General features: G+C 35.4%; 1 protein-coding gene across 2 annotated transcripts in view; it reads left to right on the top strand.

The window, feature by feature from the left end:
• DMXL2 (Dmx like 2) overlaps window positions 1–16,430 on the top strand; it is a 163,909-nt gene that overhangs the window by 104,475 nt on the left and 43,004 nt on the right. For both annotated transcript variants that reach the window (XM_023510092.1, XM_003784357.2), the window contains exons 16-20: window positions 1,196–1,315; window positions 5,480–5,707; window positions 7,611–9,284; window positions 12,587–12,697; window positions 15,756–15,925. In XM_023510092.1, the coding sequence (XP_023365860.1) occupies window positions 1,196–1,315; window positions 5,480–5,707; window positions 7,611–9,284; window positions 12,587–12,697; window positions 15,756–15,925 (2,303 nt within the window). The remainder of the gene's footprint in view (window positions 1–1,195; window positions 1,316–5,479; window positions 5,708–7,610; window positions 9,285–12,586; window positions 12,698–15,755; window positions 15,926–16,430) is intronic.

Raw genomic sequence — 16,430 nt, 5'->3', positions numbered from 1 at the left:
GGCAAGAATGGAGTCATCCCTCCAAACTGTGTATTTTAATGTGGGGATGCTATTTCGAGACCTCAATTTGAGCTCTGTCAGTGCTCATTGCCAATGAGTTGTTATGAGTTTTCATTTTTAAGGAAAATTTTTATTGTCCTGGGTAGATCTCATTTTCATATATGACGAATATAATTGTTAATAGGAAAATATTATCTATGAGTATTTTTTCCTTAAAAAATGCACAAAATGTCTACACAAGCTCTTCTGTACTCTATCACTGCCCCTCCTGCCATCATGATTTAAGATATTTTTTCTTTTTCCTTTTTTTTTTTTAAGACAGGGTCTCACTCTGTCATCTAGGCTAGAGTATAGCAGCAGCTTCATGGTTCACTGCAACCTTAAACTCCTGGCCTCAAGCTATCTTTCTGCCCTGGCCTCCCAAAGTGCAAGGATTACAGGCGTGAGCCTGAGAAAGAATGAGGCCTCATCTTTACAAAAAGTAGAAAAATTAGCTGGGTGTGCTGGTACACTCCTCTAGTCCTACCTACTTGGGAGGCTGAGGCAGGAGAATTGCTTGAGCCCAGGAGTTTAAGGTTGTAGTGAGCTATTTTGATGCCTCTGAACTCTAGTTGGGACAATAGAGCAAGACCCTGTCTCAAAGAAAATGCAGTTGTTTTATCAAGAAAATCAGGGTAAATGTTTATTTCTTTCTTCTTTTTAATTGTCAGTTTTCCAAGTAAAAAGTAGTACCTCTCTTACTTCAGGGAGTATTCATTGAGACTGGCTTGTGCTCGTATGTGCTTGTCAACTCTCTTTCTCTGCCTTACTTTCTTGCTTGCTTCTAGTCCTTCCTTCTCTTCTCTTTCTTCTTCCCCCCCTCCTTTCTTTCTTATGTGCCCCCCCAGGTATTTTTATGAACTCAATTTTTTAATAAATTGCATTCATTTTTATTCTTTGATGTTCAGATTTTTCATCTTTGACCAGTAGGTGGATAATATCCTTTCATGTTGGCTTTTGTGTACTTTTGACAGTCTCATTAGTCTTGAATAGTTACCTAACTTTTGGCACAAAATTGTATGAAATTCTTCCTCACAGTCTGTTTTTCTCTTTGCCTCTCAACTTCTATGAATGTCAGAAGTGTTTGTAACTTTAAAAAAATGTTTTTTAAAAGTCTATACAAACATATTAAGTATCTTTTTTCTTTGAAAAATAGGATATCGCCCACCACCATTTTCAGAAAAGTTCTTTCTAGTAGTGATTGAAAAGGACAGCAATAATTGCTCTATTCTGCATATGTGGCACCTTCATCTTAAATCTGTACAAGCATGTTTAGGTAAGTAATTTTATTATAATTTTATACAGAGATGATGTGAAAAAAATTAATTTTATAGAATATGCTTTAAGTTGGCTAATTCCTTAAGAGGAATTTCTGAAAAACTGTAAATTGAATTGCTGAACTGAAATATGTCTCTGCCAAACTTTTAATTACGAGGTCATAAATCATTAATGAAGGTGTCTAATCCTGAAAACCAACCAGTCTATGGGTACATTAGACATATAAGAAAAAAAGCTTGATTTATATTTTTCAGTGAATATTTATTGAGTGCCTGTTATAACTCTATTTGGATACTATATTAATAAGCCAATTCTGTCCATAGAGTTCAGATTGTATTTTTTGTTGAATAATACATACTGCTCTCTTGATTCAGTGGACATCAGCTTTATCATCTTTTTTTTTTTTTTTTTGAACACTTTGAGACATGGGTGCCGCCCTTGTCTATTTCTTTTTGTATGCATTCCTTCATTTCATTTTATTTATTCATTTGTTTGTTTTCTCATATATATGTATGTATGTACACACACACACACACACACACACACGTCAAACCCTTTTTCCACCTCGGACGGACTGGGTGATGTGCTGCCCAACTGTGCCAGCTTTGTCATCTTTAAGAGAAGATTAGCTACATGTATTTGGCAAAATATGAGTGAGCATTTAAAGCTTACAGTAAACAAACTGTTTCTGTAGAAAGTTAAGAAATATAGAATGATAGAAAATGATTTTAAGCATGCTTTTGCTATATATATTCAGATTAATCTCTTAATAAATTAGGAAATTATGGTATAAAGCAAAGAAATGAAGCATAGATTAAAAAAAATTTTTTTTTGAGGGTGGTGCCTGTGGCTCAATGGGTAGAGTGCCGGCCCCATATACTGAGGGTGGCGAGTTCAAACCTGGCCTTGGCCAAACTGCAACAAAACAATAGCCGGACATTATGGCGGGCGCTTGTAGTCCCAACTACTTGGGAGGCTGAGGCAAAAGAATCATCTAAGCCCAGGAGTTGGAGGTTGCTGTGAGCTGTGTGACGCTATGGCACTCTACCGAGGGTGATAAAGTGAGACTCTGTCTCTACCAAAAAAAATTTTTTTTGAGAGATAATAGTTAAAGTGAAGAAGTGTACAAATAGTTATATCAAACTGAATTTATATAACATTTAATACAGTGAACCAATAATAAGTACCTTTTTGTTCACTTTGTATTATGCATTAGGCCATGAACAGTCAATTTTTTTTTTTTTTTTTTTTTTTTTTTGAGACAGAGTCTCATTTTGTCACCTTTGGTTGAGTGCTGTGGTTTCATAACTTAGGAACCTCAAACTCTTGGGCTCAAATGCAAGTAGCTAGGACTACAGGCTTTGGCCATATTGCCCATCTATTTTTTTTTCTTTTTTTTAGAGACAGGGGTCTTATTCTTGCTCAAGCTGGTCTTGAACTCCTGAACTCAAGCAGTCCATCTGCTTCGGCCTCCCAGAGTGCTAGGATTACATGTGTGAGCCACTGTGCCTGGCCCCAGCCAGATGATTTAATAGAACGTTTACCTTTAATAGCTAATGTAAATTCCTAATCTTCTTGAGGCACCAGGAATTAAAAATTCTTTCAGAGCCTTTGGAGTTAATTTTGGGATTGTATGTGTTTCTTAGAAATGCAAGAATCTATGGGATCTAAAACTAATTCATCAAGAAGAGATTCTTAACCCACCAGAGAATATAGGATTTTCTAGAATTGGGCACAGAGCCAGGAATGGTTCTAAGTAGATTTATAGAGGTAGTAACAAATCCTTATAGTAGGACATGAGTCATGCACTACCTTCTGTCCCCACTACTTATGGGAGTGTCCCACAGTTGTTGCCTTATGGCCAGGGCTGCTTAGAGTTGTTTGCCTATCCTGTTTATGACAACATAAACATAGAAAATCACAGGCAATGAGATTATGGAAGAGGCAAACAAATAATATGCTCTTTTTCACTGTGATAGAAAACTTCCATCTTTTGGTTCTAGCATTCTCTGCAGATTTAACAGAGCATACGTTGTCCTTCACAGCTAACACTGGACTGTATTAGAGTGTTGAGGGCTTACATCAAGTTGGAGAAGGAATATGTTGAGTACTTTCTGGGTGCCAGGCTTGGAGATAGGTGCTTTGTATATGTAAGATAGGTACTGTTCCCCAATTTACTAATGGTATAAGGCTAAATAACTTGACCAAGTCCTATTATATGGTTTGTCATTAGATAGGCCTGTTGATGCTCAAGTTTTTTCCTTTTTACCTGCTTTTATTTTCTTTCTTAACATGATGTATATATTAGAAAATTGCCTGGTTTACAGGAAGAGAAATAGTAGAGTTCAACCTTATTTTGCTGGTGAGAGAGTAACCAGAGATGGTGAAGTGCCTTGCTTAAGGAAATACATTGAGTTAGTGATAGAGCCAGGTGTGGGACTCCTGGCTTCTGACTACTGATTCAAGTCTATAGTCTTAAGTGTTTTCATATTTCTTACTCAGTGGCCTTCCATTATAAAGGAAATTGACATTTTTAATATAAAAGCAAAAAGGATTGATTAATCTCTTGGATATTCTGGTGTTCCTGGAATTATATAAAACAACAAGACATTGAGATCCCTGCCCTTAATGAATACTGCCATAGTCTTGGAGAGACAAATAAATATAATACAAAGTGTAACAGAAGCACAGATAACTGAATCTGCTTTGAGACTTACACTTGGATATGGAACCTGGAAGAAGAAGATCAAGTCCATATGCCTTACAAAGCCAGTCAACCAATACTATGTTATGTTTGCTTGGAATTCCTACTTTTTCTTTTTGTTCTTGAAATCACTGTCTTGTTTGAGCATTTAATAGTTAGAAGGCTGGTATTCTAAGATCTTCTTTGCCACTAATTAAATATATCATCTTAAGAAAATCATTAAGCTGTCTTAAGTTTAAATTTCTTTATTCATGAAGTAGTACATTGTTATTTCTCAAAGTTTGATTCATGACCCATCCTTTTCAGAAATATCTGGCCTGATTATTACAATACAGATTACTGGAATCTACCCCAAGTCAGCTGAATCATTGTTTTTGTGGTTAAGCTTGGGAATTTGCAGGTTAACAAATTTTCTGACACTTTTAGTATGCTTTAAAATTTGTGTAAACACTGGAAGATTTTTTTTTTTTTAACTTTTTTATGTTGTGGGTCTTACTTGATGGTACTCTTGTGATGGAGTGTTGATGCTAATAAAAATTAAAATTATACAAGAGAAAAATTACCAAGGTAACTAAGCAAAATTTTGAAAATAGGCCTCATCTCCAAAGTGCTTTATACATTTATTTCAAATTGATACACAATAATTGTATGTATTTATGGTGTACATATAATATTTTGATATATGCATATGATATGTAATGATCAAATCAGGGTATTTAGAATATTTATCACCTTAAATATTTATGTTTTCTTTAACATTAAATTTATTCTCATAGTTATTTTGCAATGTACAGTGTATTAACTATATAGACACCCTACTGATTGATCGAACACTAGGTCTTATGTCTTTTGTTTAACCAATCTCTTTTTACCTCCTGCCCCTTCCTAGCCTCTCTCTACCTCTACAAGATCAACATTTTTAGCTCCCATATATGAGTGAGAACATATGATACTTGTCCTTCTGTACTTAATTTATTTCACTTAACATAGTGACTTAGAGTTCCATCTGTATTGCTGCAAATAACAGTATTTCATTCTTTTTATGGCTGAATAGTATTCTATAGTGTGGATATACCATGTTTCTTTATCCATTCATCCATTGGTGGATATGATTCCATATTTGCTATTCTGAGTAGTCCTGCAATAAACACGAGGTTGCAGGTATCCCTTTAATATAATGATTTCCTTTCCTTTGGCTAAATGCCTAGTAGTGGCATTGCTGGATTGTTTGGTAGTTCTATTTTTAGTTTTTTGACAGACCTTCCTATTGTTTTCCTTAGTGGCTGTACTCATTTACACTCCTACCAAAACTGTGTGAGTTTTCTGTGTATCCTTACCTCCAAAGTCAAAGTACTTTCAAGAAGCCATGTTTCTTAAGTGACGACAAAATAATATTCTAATTCATGTGTATGGTGCTGATAGTCATACATTTCATGATTTCATGATTTGTTTTTAAAGCTAAAGCTTCAGAAGGTGTTTCATCTGAGAGTTTGCTTTCAGTCCCTGGACAGAAGAATGTAGACTCTTCTCCAGAAACCTCTCCTAGTGTGAGCCCCATGACACACTCTTCATCAATTGCCAATCTTCAAACTGCCAGTAAACTTATTCTGAGTTCTAGACTGGTATATAGCCAGCCCCTTGATCTCCCAGAAGCAGTTGAAGTAATAAGAGCAACACCTTCTGCAGGTAAGATAACTTTAAGAATGGGCAGAGGTAGCCCAGAGTGATAAAATAGATGAACTCTTAGAGGGTAAAATAGATGAACTCTTCTGAAATATGTGCTATGTTGACTTTGAAGTAAAGAGGTACTTTCTAGTAATGATATATTCGTTTAGAAACATTCTTATATTCATTTAGAAACATGTTCCTGTGATAATTTTAAGATGAGATGTTTTGCCTACACTTTGACAGTAAAATTTCAAAGAACAAATATATATATTTGCGAATCACTAAAGCTTTTTTTAAAATTTAAGGTTTTTAATCTACATTATGTTAATCATGTCTTATTCAGTATTTTTGAACAAGGTTTGTCCTACTTTGGGGAAAAAATGCAGTATAAAAGACTACAGTTTGGCTGGGTGCAGTGGCTCCCACTTGTAATCCTAGCACTCTGGGAGTCCATGGCAGGAGGATCACTTGGTCTTCAGAATTCAAGATTAGCTGAGCAAGAGTGGGATCTAGTCTCTACCAAAAATAGAAAAATTAATGGGGTATTATGGTGGGTGTCTGTAGTCCCAGCTACTTGGGAGGCTGAGTCAGGAGGATCACTTGAGGCCAGATGTTTGAGGTTGCTGTGAGCTATGCCAATGCCACTGCACCTAGCCTAGGCAACAGATTGAGACTCTGCCTCAAAACAAAAACAAAAACAAAAACAACTATCATTTGGCTGGCTTAGAATGATAACTGACTTTAGCAAAGTAGATAAGATAATTTGGAAGGCAGGACTGCCACTTACGGAATTCTCATTGGGGAGTTTTTAGAATAGTGTTTTGGGGGATCATAATTGGAGATTTGAGGTGGTTCCATTTACTGGTGAATGGTATTGAGTATGGGTATTCTTTCATTCATCCTTAAAACAGGTTTGCATTCACAGTTGTAAATATCACACTGAGAAGAGTGTACTCTGGTCTAGATGCAGACCTAGGCCAGTTTTTGAATCTTGAAAAGTTTGGGTTATACTCAAATAAGTTTATTGGAGCTCATGATGATGGATTACATTTTTCAGGGACTTTATAAAATGCTTTCAGATGTCTTAACAGTAACACTACAAGAGAAGTAGTAACTGATCCCTATTATTTAGAGGAAATAGGCTGCAGTGGTTAAGTAGCTTTCCCACTGTTTTGAAGGTATTGGTGGGTTGGAACTTGAATATGGGTCTTCTGACCTCAGCTCTTCATGGCTAGTTCCCTTTGTCTTATAATTGACAGTAGATGGACACTGTTAGTCTTTTGCAGTCAGGAATAAATAAATGTGAGGATTCTGGTTCAATGTTAAAAGAGGATGAATTAAAGCTGGTGAACAGAGTGAAATCTATTGGTCTGTTTTATTATCTGAAAAAAATTTGATGGTAGGGGTGTATCTGGAGTCTGGATTAGTTGAAGGAAGGTTAAGGATATTTGAAGGGCAAATTATAACAATCACTTAAGCATATGTGATGAAAATTATAAAATGTAGAGTACAAAAGTAGTGAGGTATGTTCTGGTGAAGGCATATATCAATATAAATTATGGCAGATAACACATTTATTTAGGATTGATTTATTTCATTGCTCTTGAGTTTTACTTTAATTAAATGTTTACACCATTTAAATTTAATTATTAGAAATAAATTAAGTGTCTACGGCCATACCACCCTGAATGTGCCCAGTCTCATCTGATCTCGGAAGCTAAGCAGGGTCAGGCCGGTTAGTACTTGGATGGGAGAAATAAATTAAGTGATTATCATTGCATATTTTGATTTTACTGATGGGCTGTCAAAGACTTCTGTGGATACTTTTGAGGCTTTTGAATTTATCACGTTATACAGTTTGATTATTAGTATATTATTTTGTGGCTTTATTATTATAACCATCTGCGTTTTCTTTTTTAAGGCCATCTGAGTTCCTCTTCAATTTATCCAGTATGCCTTGCACCTTATTTAGTGGTTACAACTTGTTCTGACAATAAAGTACGCTTCTGGAAGTGTTGTATGGAAACCAAAAGTAATAAAAGTGATGAGAAGGCAGTTTATGATTGGAAGAGATGGCCCCTGATGAACGATGAAGGAGAAGATAATAGCAGTACCGTGAGCATTGTGGGAAGACCAGTTGCTGTTAGCTGTTCATATACAGGTCGCCTTGCCGTGGCTTATAAACAACCAATCCACCACAATGGTTTTGTTTCTAAAGAATTTTCCATGCATGTTTGTATATTTGAATGTGAATCTACAGGAGGGTCAGAATGGGTTTTAGAACAAACAATTCATCTTGATGATTTGGTTAAGGTTGGCAGTGTACTTGATTCACGGGTCAGCGTTGACAGTAATCTCTTTGTATATAGCAAATCAGATACATTTTTGAGCAAGGATAGATATCTTATTCCAAATATCAAGCATTTAGTACATTTGGACTGGGTATCAAAAGAAGATGGCTCCCACATTCTCACAGTGGGGGTTGGTGCTAATATCTTCATGTATGGGAGGCTTTCAGGAATTGTGACTGAGCAAACTAACAGTAAAGATGGAGTCGCTGTCATTACTTTACCACTCGGGGGCAGTATCAAGCAAGGAGTTAGGTCAAGATGGGTTCTTCTTAGATCCATAGACTTGGTGTCTTCTGTTGATGGCACACCTTCACTGCCTGTTTCTCTGTCTTGGGTAAGAGATGGAATATTGGTGGTAGGAATGGACTGTGAAATGCATGTATATGCACAGTGGAAGCACGCTGTGAAATTTGGAGACATTGAAACTGATAGTCCTGATGCAGAAGCAGCAGCAACACAGTATCATTCAGCATTTAAATCTAGTATGGTGGCAAGAAAAAGTATGGTTGAAGGGACAGCTGGTGCTGATGATGTTTTTTGTCCACCAACTGTAGTTCAAGATGGTGGCTTATTTGAGGCTGCTCATGTACTTTCCCCCACTCTTCCACAATATCATCCAACTCAACTTTTAGAATTGATGGATTTGGGGAAAGTGCGAAGGGCTAAAGCCATCCTCTCTCATTTAGTGAAATGTATTGCAGGTGAAGTTGCTATAGTTAGAGATGCTGATGCTGGAGAAGGAAGTAAGCGACATCTTTCTCGAACCATTAGTGTAAGTGGCAGTACAGCAAAGGATACAGTCACTGTGGGAAAAGATGGTACTCGCGATTATACTGAGATAGATTCTATCCCTCCGCTACCACTATATGCATTGCTTGCTGCAGATCAGGATACTTCCTATAGGATTTCAGAAGAAAGTACAAAAATACCACAGAGCTATGAAGATCATACTGAAAGCCAACCAGAGGACCAGTATTCAGAGCTGTTTCAAATCCAGGATATAACAACAGATGATATCGATTTAGAACCAGAAAAAAGAGAAAACAAATCAAAAGTAATAAATCTTTCTCAATATGGACCAGCTTACTTTGGCCAAGAACATGCTAGAGTACTTTCAAGTCATCTTATGCACTCAAGTCTACCAGGCCTTACCCGTTTGGAGCAGATGTTCCTTGTAGCTTTGGCTGATACAGTGGCTACTACCAGCACTGAACTGGATGAAAACAGAGATAAGAGTTACTCAGGTAAATATTCACCCTAAAAATGTATAAAATTGTTATTAACAGGCTAGGTACAGTGGCTCATGCTTATAATCCAAGAACTCTGGGAGGCCAAGGTGGGTGGATTGCTTGAGCTCACGAGATCAAGACCAGCCTGAGCCTCACAAGATCAAGACCAGCCTGAGCAAAAGCAAGACCCTGTCTCTACTAAAAATAGAAAAACTAGCCAGGCATTTTGTTGGGTGCCTATAGTCCCAGCTTCTCGGGAGGCTGAGGCAAGAAGATCTCTTAAGGTCAAGTGTTTGAACTTGCTGTGAGCTATGACACTGTGGCACTCTACTGAGGGTGACAGAGTGTCTCAAAAACAAAAAAAGTAAACATAAATTAATAATTTTTTTGTATTCATATGATGACTCACTTATTGAATTGCAGTTGAATTACTTTCAAACTCTGCAGAGACAGGACCTCTCTAATAGACAATAGCTACGTGCAAAAGGAAAGACAGTTGTGGCAGGCATCACTTCATGTGTTGTGATATCTATATGTATTCTCATGTGTGTTTACACTGAAACCTTTGTATGATTTTGGATATATAGTCTCTCTGTTTTTCAAATAGATTGATCCCCATGATTTTCTTTTTTTCTTTGAATGATAATAATGAACCATTTGTTAATTTTACTATAAAATTATGAGGTTTATAGGGACCTCAGACCTAATTTTTTCACCTTCCCATTTCTACAATTACTTAATGGTCTCCAAAAAATCTTTTGAGATAGAGGTTTCCATATATTTAATGCTATATGTGAACTATACCTAATTCATTCTGTAACCAGAAAATTTTTGGCTGTCTCCTGAAAGTAGTTTCTGTTCTCTCTTATGTGGATGGTTGAAGGTAATGATGTTGATTATATACAGTGGCATTAGTAAAGGAAATGCAAAATTACTGATCTTTCATTCATTATTCATTCAGTAAATATTATGGAGGAGTGAAAAATTACCGTGTGCCAGGCACTTATGTACCTTATATTATTTAATTATCACAACAATCCTCTAGTTAGGTAGCTATTGTTATATTCAATTTTATAGGAGACAACTAATACTTAGGAAATTAAGTGCCTCATCTAAGATCGCATATCCATTAAGTGGCAGAACTGGGGTTCATATGTGAATAAAGTGTTACCTGAAACCTGTATTCTTTTAAATATTTCATAAGATTTCCAGATTTAGGGGAAAAGATTATTCCTCAAAGCCAGATAAAAAAATAACTCTTTGTATAGGTTTACATCCTTATGTCTCCAAAGTTTTGTCTTCTGCAGACTAAAATAGCTAGAGACCTTAGAACAGCGGTTCTCAACCGGTTGCGACCCACAGGAACTATATTAAAGGGCTGCAGCATTAGGAAGTTTGAGAACCACTGCCTTAGAGGGTTTTGCCTGTCATCTATTTTCTGACTGTTAATTGAGAAAAAAATAGACTTAACCATTATGAAATTGTGTGCAGTAGAGCAAGATTCTCCCCAAATAGCCTTAAGCTTTTGTTGCATACTTAATATATATTGGTACTCTGAAATCCATGAAAAATAGTTTGTACTTTCTGATATAAAACTGTATCATTGGCTAAGCGGTATCAAAGCTTATCCTGGTCACAACTGGACATTGATCAGTTAATAAGGCATGGATGATTATTTCCATTTTACAGGTGGGAAACTGAAGCTCAGAGATTAAATAAATTAGTTGTGCATCTCAGTAAATGGACTCAAAATAAATGAATTCTTCCATTTGTTCAAGTGGGACAATTTACGATTATTCTTGACTCTGCTTTCTGTCATACCCCCTGTCTAGTCCATTGGCAAATGCTATCAGTTTCGTTATGTCCAGAATCCAATTACTCTCATCACCTCTATGGTTACTACTCTAGTCCAAGTAACTGCCATCTCCTAACTGCTTCATCCTTGCTACTTTGGCTGTTCCTCACTTAGGAACATGCCCCACATGATCAGCACTCACTTCTACTCTCCACAGCACTCCATTGCACTTCTTCCAAATTTATAGATGACTTATTCACTCACCTCTTCAGTTTCCTGCAGACATGTCACCTTATTGGAGAGTTCTTTCTCTGCCTCATTATATAAAATAGAACTTTTTTACTCTTGTCTAGCACTCCCTATTTCTTAATCCTGTTTTATTTTCCTCCATAGCACTATTTTCCACATATTATTTGCTTATTTATTATTCATCTCTGCCTACTAAAATGTAATCTCCCTGAGAGTAGAGACTTTACCTTATTCACTGCAGAATCCCCAGTACTTACAGTGTACCTCACATGTAGTTAAGTAGATGCTTAGTTTGAGACAGAGTTTCACTTTGTCACTCTCAGTGGAGGGCTGTGGTGTCATAGCTGACAGCAACCTCAAACTCTTGGGCTTAAGCGATTCTCTTGCCTTAACCTCCTGAGCAGCTGGGACTACAGGCGCCTGCTATATGCCCTGCTATTTTTTGGTTGTAGTTGTCGTTGTTTGGCAGGCCCGGGCCAGGCTTGAACCCACCAGCAGTGTATGTGGCTGGTGCCCTAGCCCCTGAGATACAGGCACTGAGCCTGAGCTTTGGTGATTTAAAAAAATTATTTGGAAAATACCGTTTGATTCTACAGTCATTGGGTACTTTCCAAACGTTGGTTGTTTGGTGCTGTCAATACTTTTGCATTACTTTTATCCAGCAGTGGTTATAGTTTTGATTGGCCACATTTTCATACCTTTGCTCAGCTTTCCACTAAGTGGAATCAGATTTGTGTAAGTAAATTTGTGGAATCAAAGTTAAGGTTCAACTTAACCTTCTAATACTAACGAGCCTAGAGAATCAAATTTTGAATCTTTGGTGGTGAAGCTAACCAGAGTAGAAAGTGTCACTATTCGATTATATAACAAATGATTTCACCTTAGTTGAATAATTCCTGTCTTTGAATCTTATCTGAGTTCATGTAGGAAATATTTTTTAAAATCATATCTTAGTATAGTTTAATTGGATTTTAAGATTTCTTTCCTTGTATTATAAATATAAATGCTGTTATCTGTTCTAATAGGTAATGATATTTTCCCAAATTATTTTTCATTTATAGTTTTGCTTTTTAAATGTTTTTTTTATTTAGGTTTTTACATTTTAAATATTCATGTTTTGGGGGGAAGATCTTAAACTTTAAGGAATATACTAAAAATATATATTTTGTGTATATTATTAAATTTAATGTTCATTTTATAACATTTTATTGGTTTGTAGCCTCTTGTATTTTTTTTTTTTTTTGCTTAAACATGCTTTCTGTTTAAATTCTAGGCAGAGACACCTTAGATGAGTGTGGTTTGAGATACTTGCTGGCTATGCGACTGCACACATGCCTTTTGACTTCACTGCCCCCTTTATACCGAGTGCAGCTACTTCATCAAGGTATTCCACTCAGTGTTTGGACCTTTGCACAATTTGTATTTAGTACTGAAGTAGTGGGTCTGTTCATGTCTGTGTGTGAGCATTAGGTGAATTATTAGATGCACACCTCTCCCTGGTCTTAAGATTTTCCTGTGGCATAGTACCCACGTAGTCTTTGTCTTTGTATCCTTGAGCTCTATTCTGTGACTTTTGTTGATTTGACTCAGTTTCGTAGACCTTCCTCACTAAAGTTGTAGTAGCTTAGGGAGTGTAATTGTGGTATACCTGAGGTTGTAACCCAGCATGGCCCTCTGAAAGTAGCCCTGAATTTCTGATGTCTTTTCTTCAAAATTATGTAAGTTTTGCTCTATAACATGTTATTTGTATTTATTTTAATATAAGCAATATGTTTTACTTAGCAGTAAGTAAAGTTGATGTTTCAGGAAGTTCTGCCATGTTGGTACCGTGGATTTGCATACTTCCAGCATATTGCTACACCTGACTGAGACAAAAACTTATATTGGCCTTCTCATGGATTAAAAAATTGAAACTATAGAACTTAAAGTGACCTGCCCAGGCTATAGGACTCTTTATTAGTAGAGCTGGAATTAGAATGCCAGTCCATTGTTCCTTTCATTAGACTATATTTCTTTTGAAACCAGCATCCTGAAAACAGTCCCTTTAGCATTAGTGTTGCAGGACCTAGAATACCAGGTTTGATGGGCTAAGGTAAAGCACTTATCCTTAAGTATTCTTTGAAAACAAGAATCTAAACAGCTATCTGATATTCTTTTGTCTGTCTAAACTATATGTCATCTACCCAAGCCTTTCTTTTGGAAACATTTAGATTTTGCTGGTTTTTTTTCTATTTGTGAATGACCTTATAAATATCTGTCTTTCCAATTATTCCCTTGTGTTAGTTTCCTAGTAGCGGAATTGCTGAATCAAAAGAAGTGAAAATTCTTAACTCTTGATAAAACATTGCCAAAATACTTTTGAGAAAGACCGTGCTCATTTACATTCCAGAAATATGGTGATGCCAGAATCAACCCACTGCCAACATTTGATACAGTCATTTTAAACAAAATATGCTATTTGGATAGAATTTAAAAATGGTATTTCAGTGTTCTTTTAAATTTTAGTTTTAAATAATAGTCAAGTCGTACAGAATTACTTAATGATGATTTTGTACCATTGCCTAAGGGAGATCTGAAAGACTTAAATTTCTAAATCTTTGTCAAATTCCGTTTTCCCTGTGACTACCGTTAAGCCAAAATGTTGGATGTGAGAAGTGACTGATTGTGTAGATAATGATCCTGGGAACAGTTTTCAGGGAAAAAGTTAAGTAGCCAGTATTTAGAAAAGCTAAGAAGAGCAGACAGAGATAAATTGGAAAGAATAACCTGCCATTGGTAGGTAAATAAAAAAAAATGCCTAATTGGTGCTCCTGTTCTTTTCTTGCCTAATAGGGTTTCTCACCTCTATTATGTTTTTAAATACATTCACTGCTCTCCTTATCCTGTTTTTTGAACCTAATTCTTTTGACATGCTTGTGTGCATTTTTGTTTCTTCTTAATTAAATTTAAGGGTATAGAATGTAATATATTTTATATTGGTCTTTTATATTACAAATTTTGTATCAGTATTTTAAAAATATATAAAATCCAAAATTTTATAGATTTTGTATTGCTATGTAATAGTAGTTTATATAGTAGAATATCAGTTATCAGTTATTTGATGTAGTAATACTTTCTTCATCAGACAAAAATTTAAATAGTGAGAAAATTAATCTGCCTTTTAGGTTATGAAAAGCTAAACTGATAGTAAATTTTGTCCTAAATTTGTAGGACAAAATTTTGTTGTATTAATGTTGTATTATTTGTTGCATATTGTTGTTGCATGTTGTTGCTTGTTGTATTAATTTTGTGGTAAGATTCTAAACACAGTTGTATGTTAAGTGTTAGTAATGGGAAATTTAAAAGAGTTAAGATTTTTATTCAAAATGATCATAATAGTTTTTTCTTCTATACTTTCTGAAAGAATTATTATGAAGCAATAAGCTTTAAACTACATATGAAATCTATATAATAGTTCATAATGAAAAAATTATGTGTAATGCTGATTCTTAATAGCATTGAGAAACCTTTGTTATAACATGACTATCATTTGCTTTAGACATTTCCTTGTTTCCCAAATGGGTTCATCTGTGTAGTTGCTCGGGACTAATCAGTTTTCTTTCTGAGACTTCTCAGTGTTCTTCCCAGCATTCCCATTATCTATTTCCATCTTTTCTCTGTGGTTCGCGTCTCATCTGGTTTCCTTTTCACCTGCTCTAAGTGGAGTAGAGTATTATCAGTAGTTAAACTGTTGATAAATCCATTTGTACTCACAAGTCTGATGGTGTCGCTAAACATTTTGTTGCCTCTCAGCACAACCTGGATCCTGGTTAGTCTTCGCCCAGGGTCAAAAAAAGAAAAAAAAAAGGGTTTGCCATATAGCATCAGTATTAAGCAGCTTTAAACTACATTTAACTCCTGGTACTAAAGGCAGAAGAAGGTACTTTGTGACTGTAACTTATCACTGATATTCCCTGTAGTGCTCATGAAATTTAGAGCTTTCTTTGAAGTGTTACTTAGTTCACTATTCACAAGGCCAGAGAGAAGAATGGGGCTATTTTCAGTATTCAGTACGAAAGCTTGTAGTCCTCAAGCGAGGGGCACTGGAATCAACACCCAAGCAGTGAGCCGCGTGCTTTTGACTTGACTGAAACTTTCACTGTTGATAAATGTGGTGTGCAAACATGTGAATTACTTAGTATTCTTTCTAATGATTAAGTTTTAGTGTCCCTCTTTTTGTAGGGGAAACAAAGACAAATATATTTGGGAAAAAAGAGATTTGGGTTGTGTGTCCTGTTACTGATCTTGTATTCAGAAGATTATAGTATAAATTTCTGAATGATAACAACTTCTTTCATTCCTTTTTTCTACTTGAAAATTCTTTCCAAAATGAATAAATATATGAAGATTATTTTGTTCTTTTTTTTGATATAAAGGTTTATTATTTTGTATTTCCAATTTAGGTGTCTCCACATGCCATTTTGCCTGGGCTTTTCATTCTGAGGCTGAGGAAGAACTGATTAATAGGATTCCGGCAATTCAAAGAGGGGACCCTCAGTGGTCTGAATTAAGAGCTATGGGAATAGGGTGGTGGGTAAGGAATATTAACACACTTCGAAGATGCATTGAAAAGGTAACTTTACATCACTGGATTTTGGATTTATATTTAGTCTTTTCATAAAGGAAAGAGGATATTATCTTCCAGAAAACCTGTAGGGGGGGCTTAGTTTGTATATCTTCAGATCTTGAGAATTTTTTAAATAAATATTTTTGGAGATTCCAACTTGACTTTCAAAAAATGTTCATACAATATTACATTAATTGTTTCTTGTTATATACACTGAGTTTATAATATATCTATGGAATAGCAATATTATCTCTTAGTTGAAATGTGACCTATTTTAAGAAAATACAAAAATTTAAATTTAGAAAGTAAAACTTAGGTTCTTGTTCATTATTTATATTATGTAAAAGAATCTTTTTTTAAATATATATAAAGGATTCTCTCCATTACTAGTTTAGTTAGTAAAACTTCTTTGCACACTTCAAATACCATTCAATAAAAACAGTTGTGATTTATGGGTACTTGAATATATCATGGCAGCAAGTGAAATATGCTACAGATTTCTTTTTTTTTT

The sequence above is a fragment of the Otolemur garnettii genome, unplaced genomic scaffold (assembly GCF_000181295.1).
Source record: "Otolemur garnettii isolate 467f Iridium unplaced genomic scaffold, OtoGar3 scaffold00011, whole genome shotgun sequence".
In the NCBI taxonomy this organism is placed as follows: domain Eukaryota; kingdom Metazoa; phylum Chordata; class Mammalia; order Primates; family Galagidae; genus Otolemur; species Otolemur garnettii.
The sequence above is the reverse complement of the archived record's forward strand: the minus strand, read 5'-3'. Positions and strand labels throughout refer to the sequence as shown.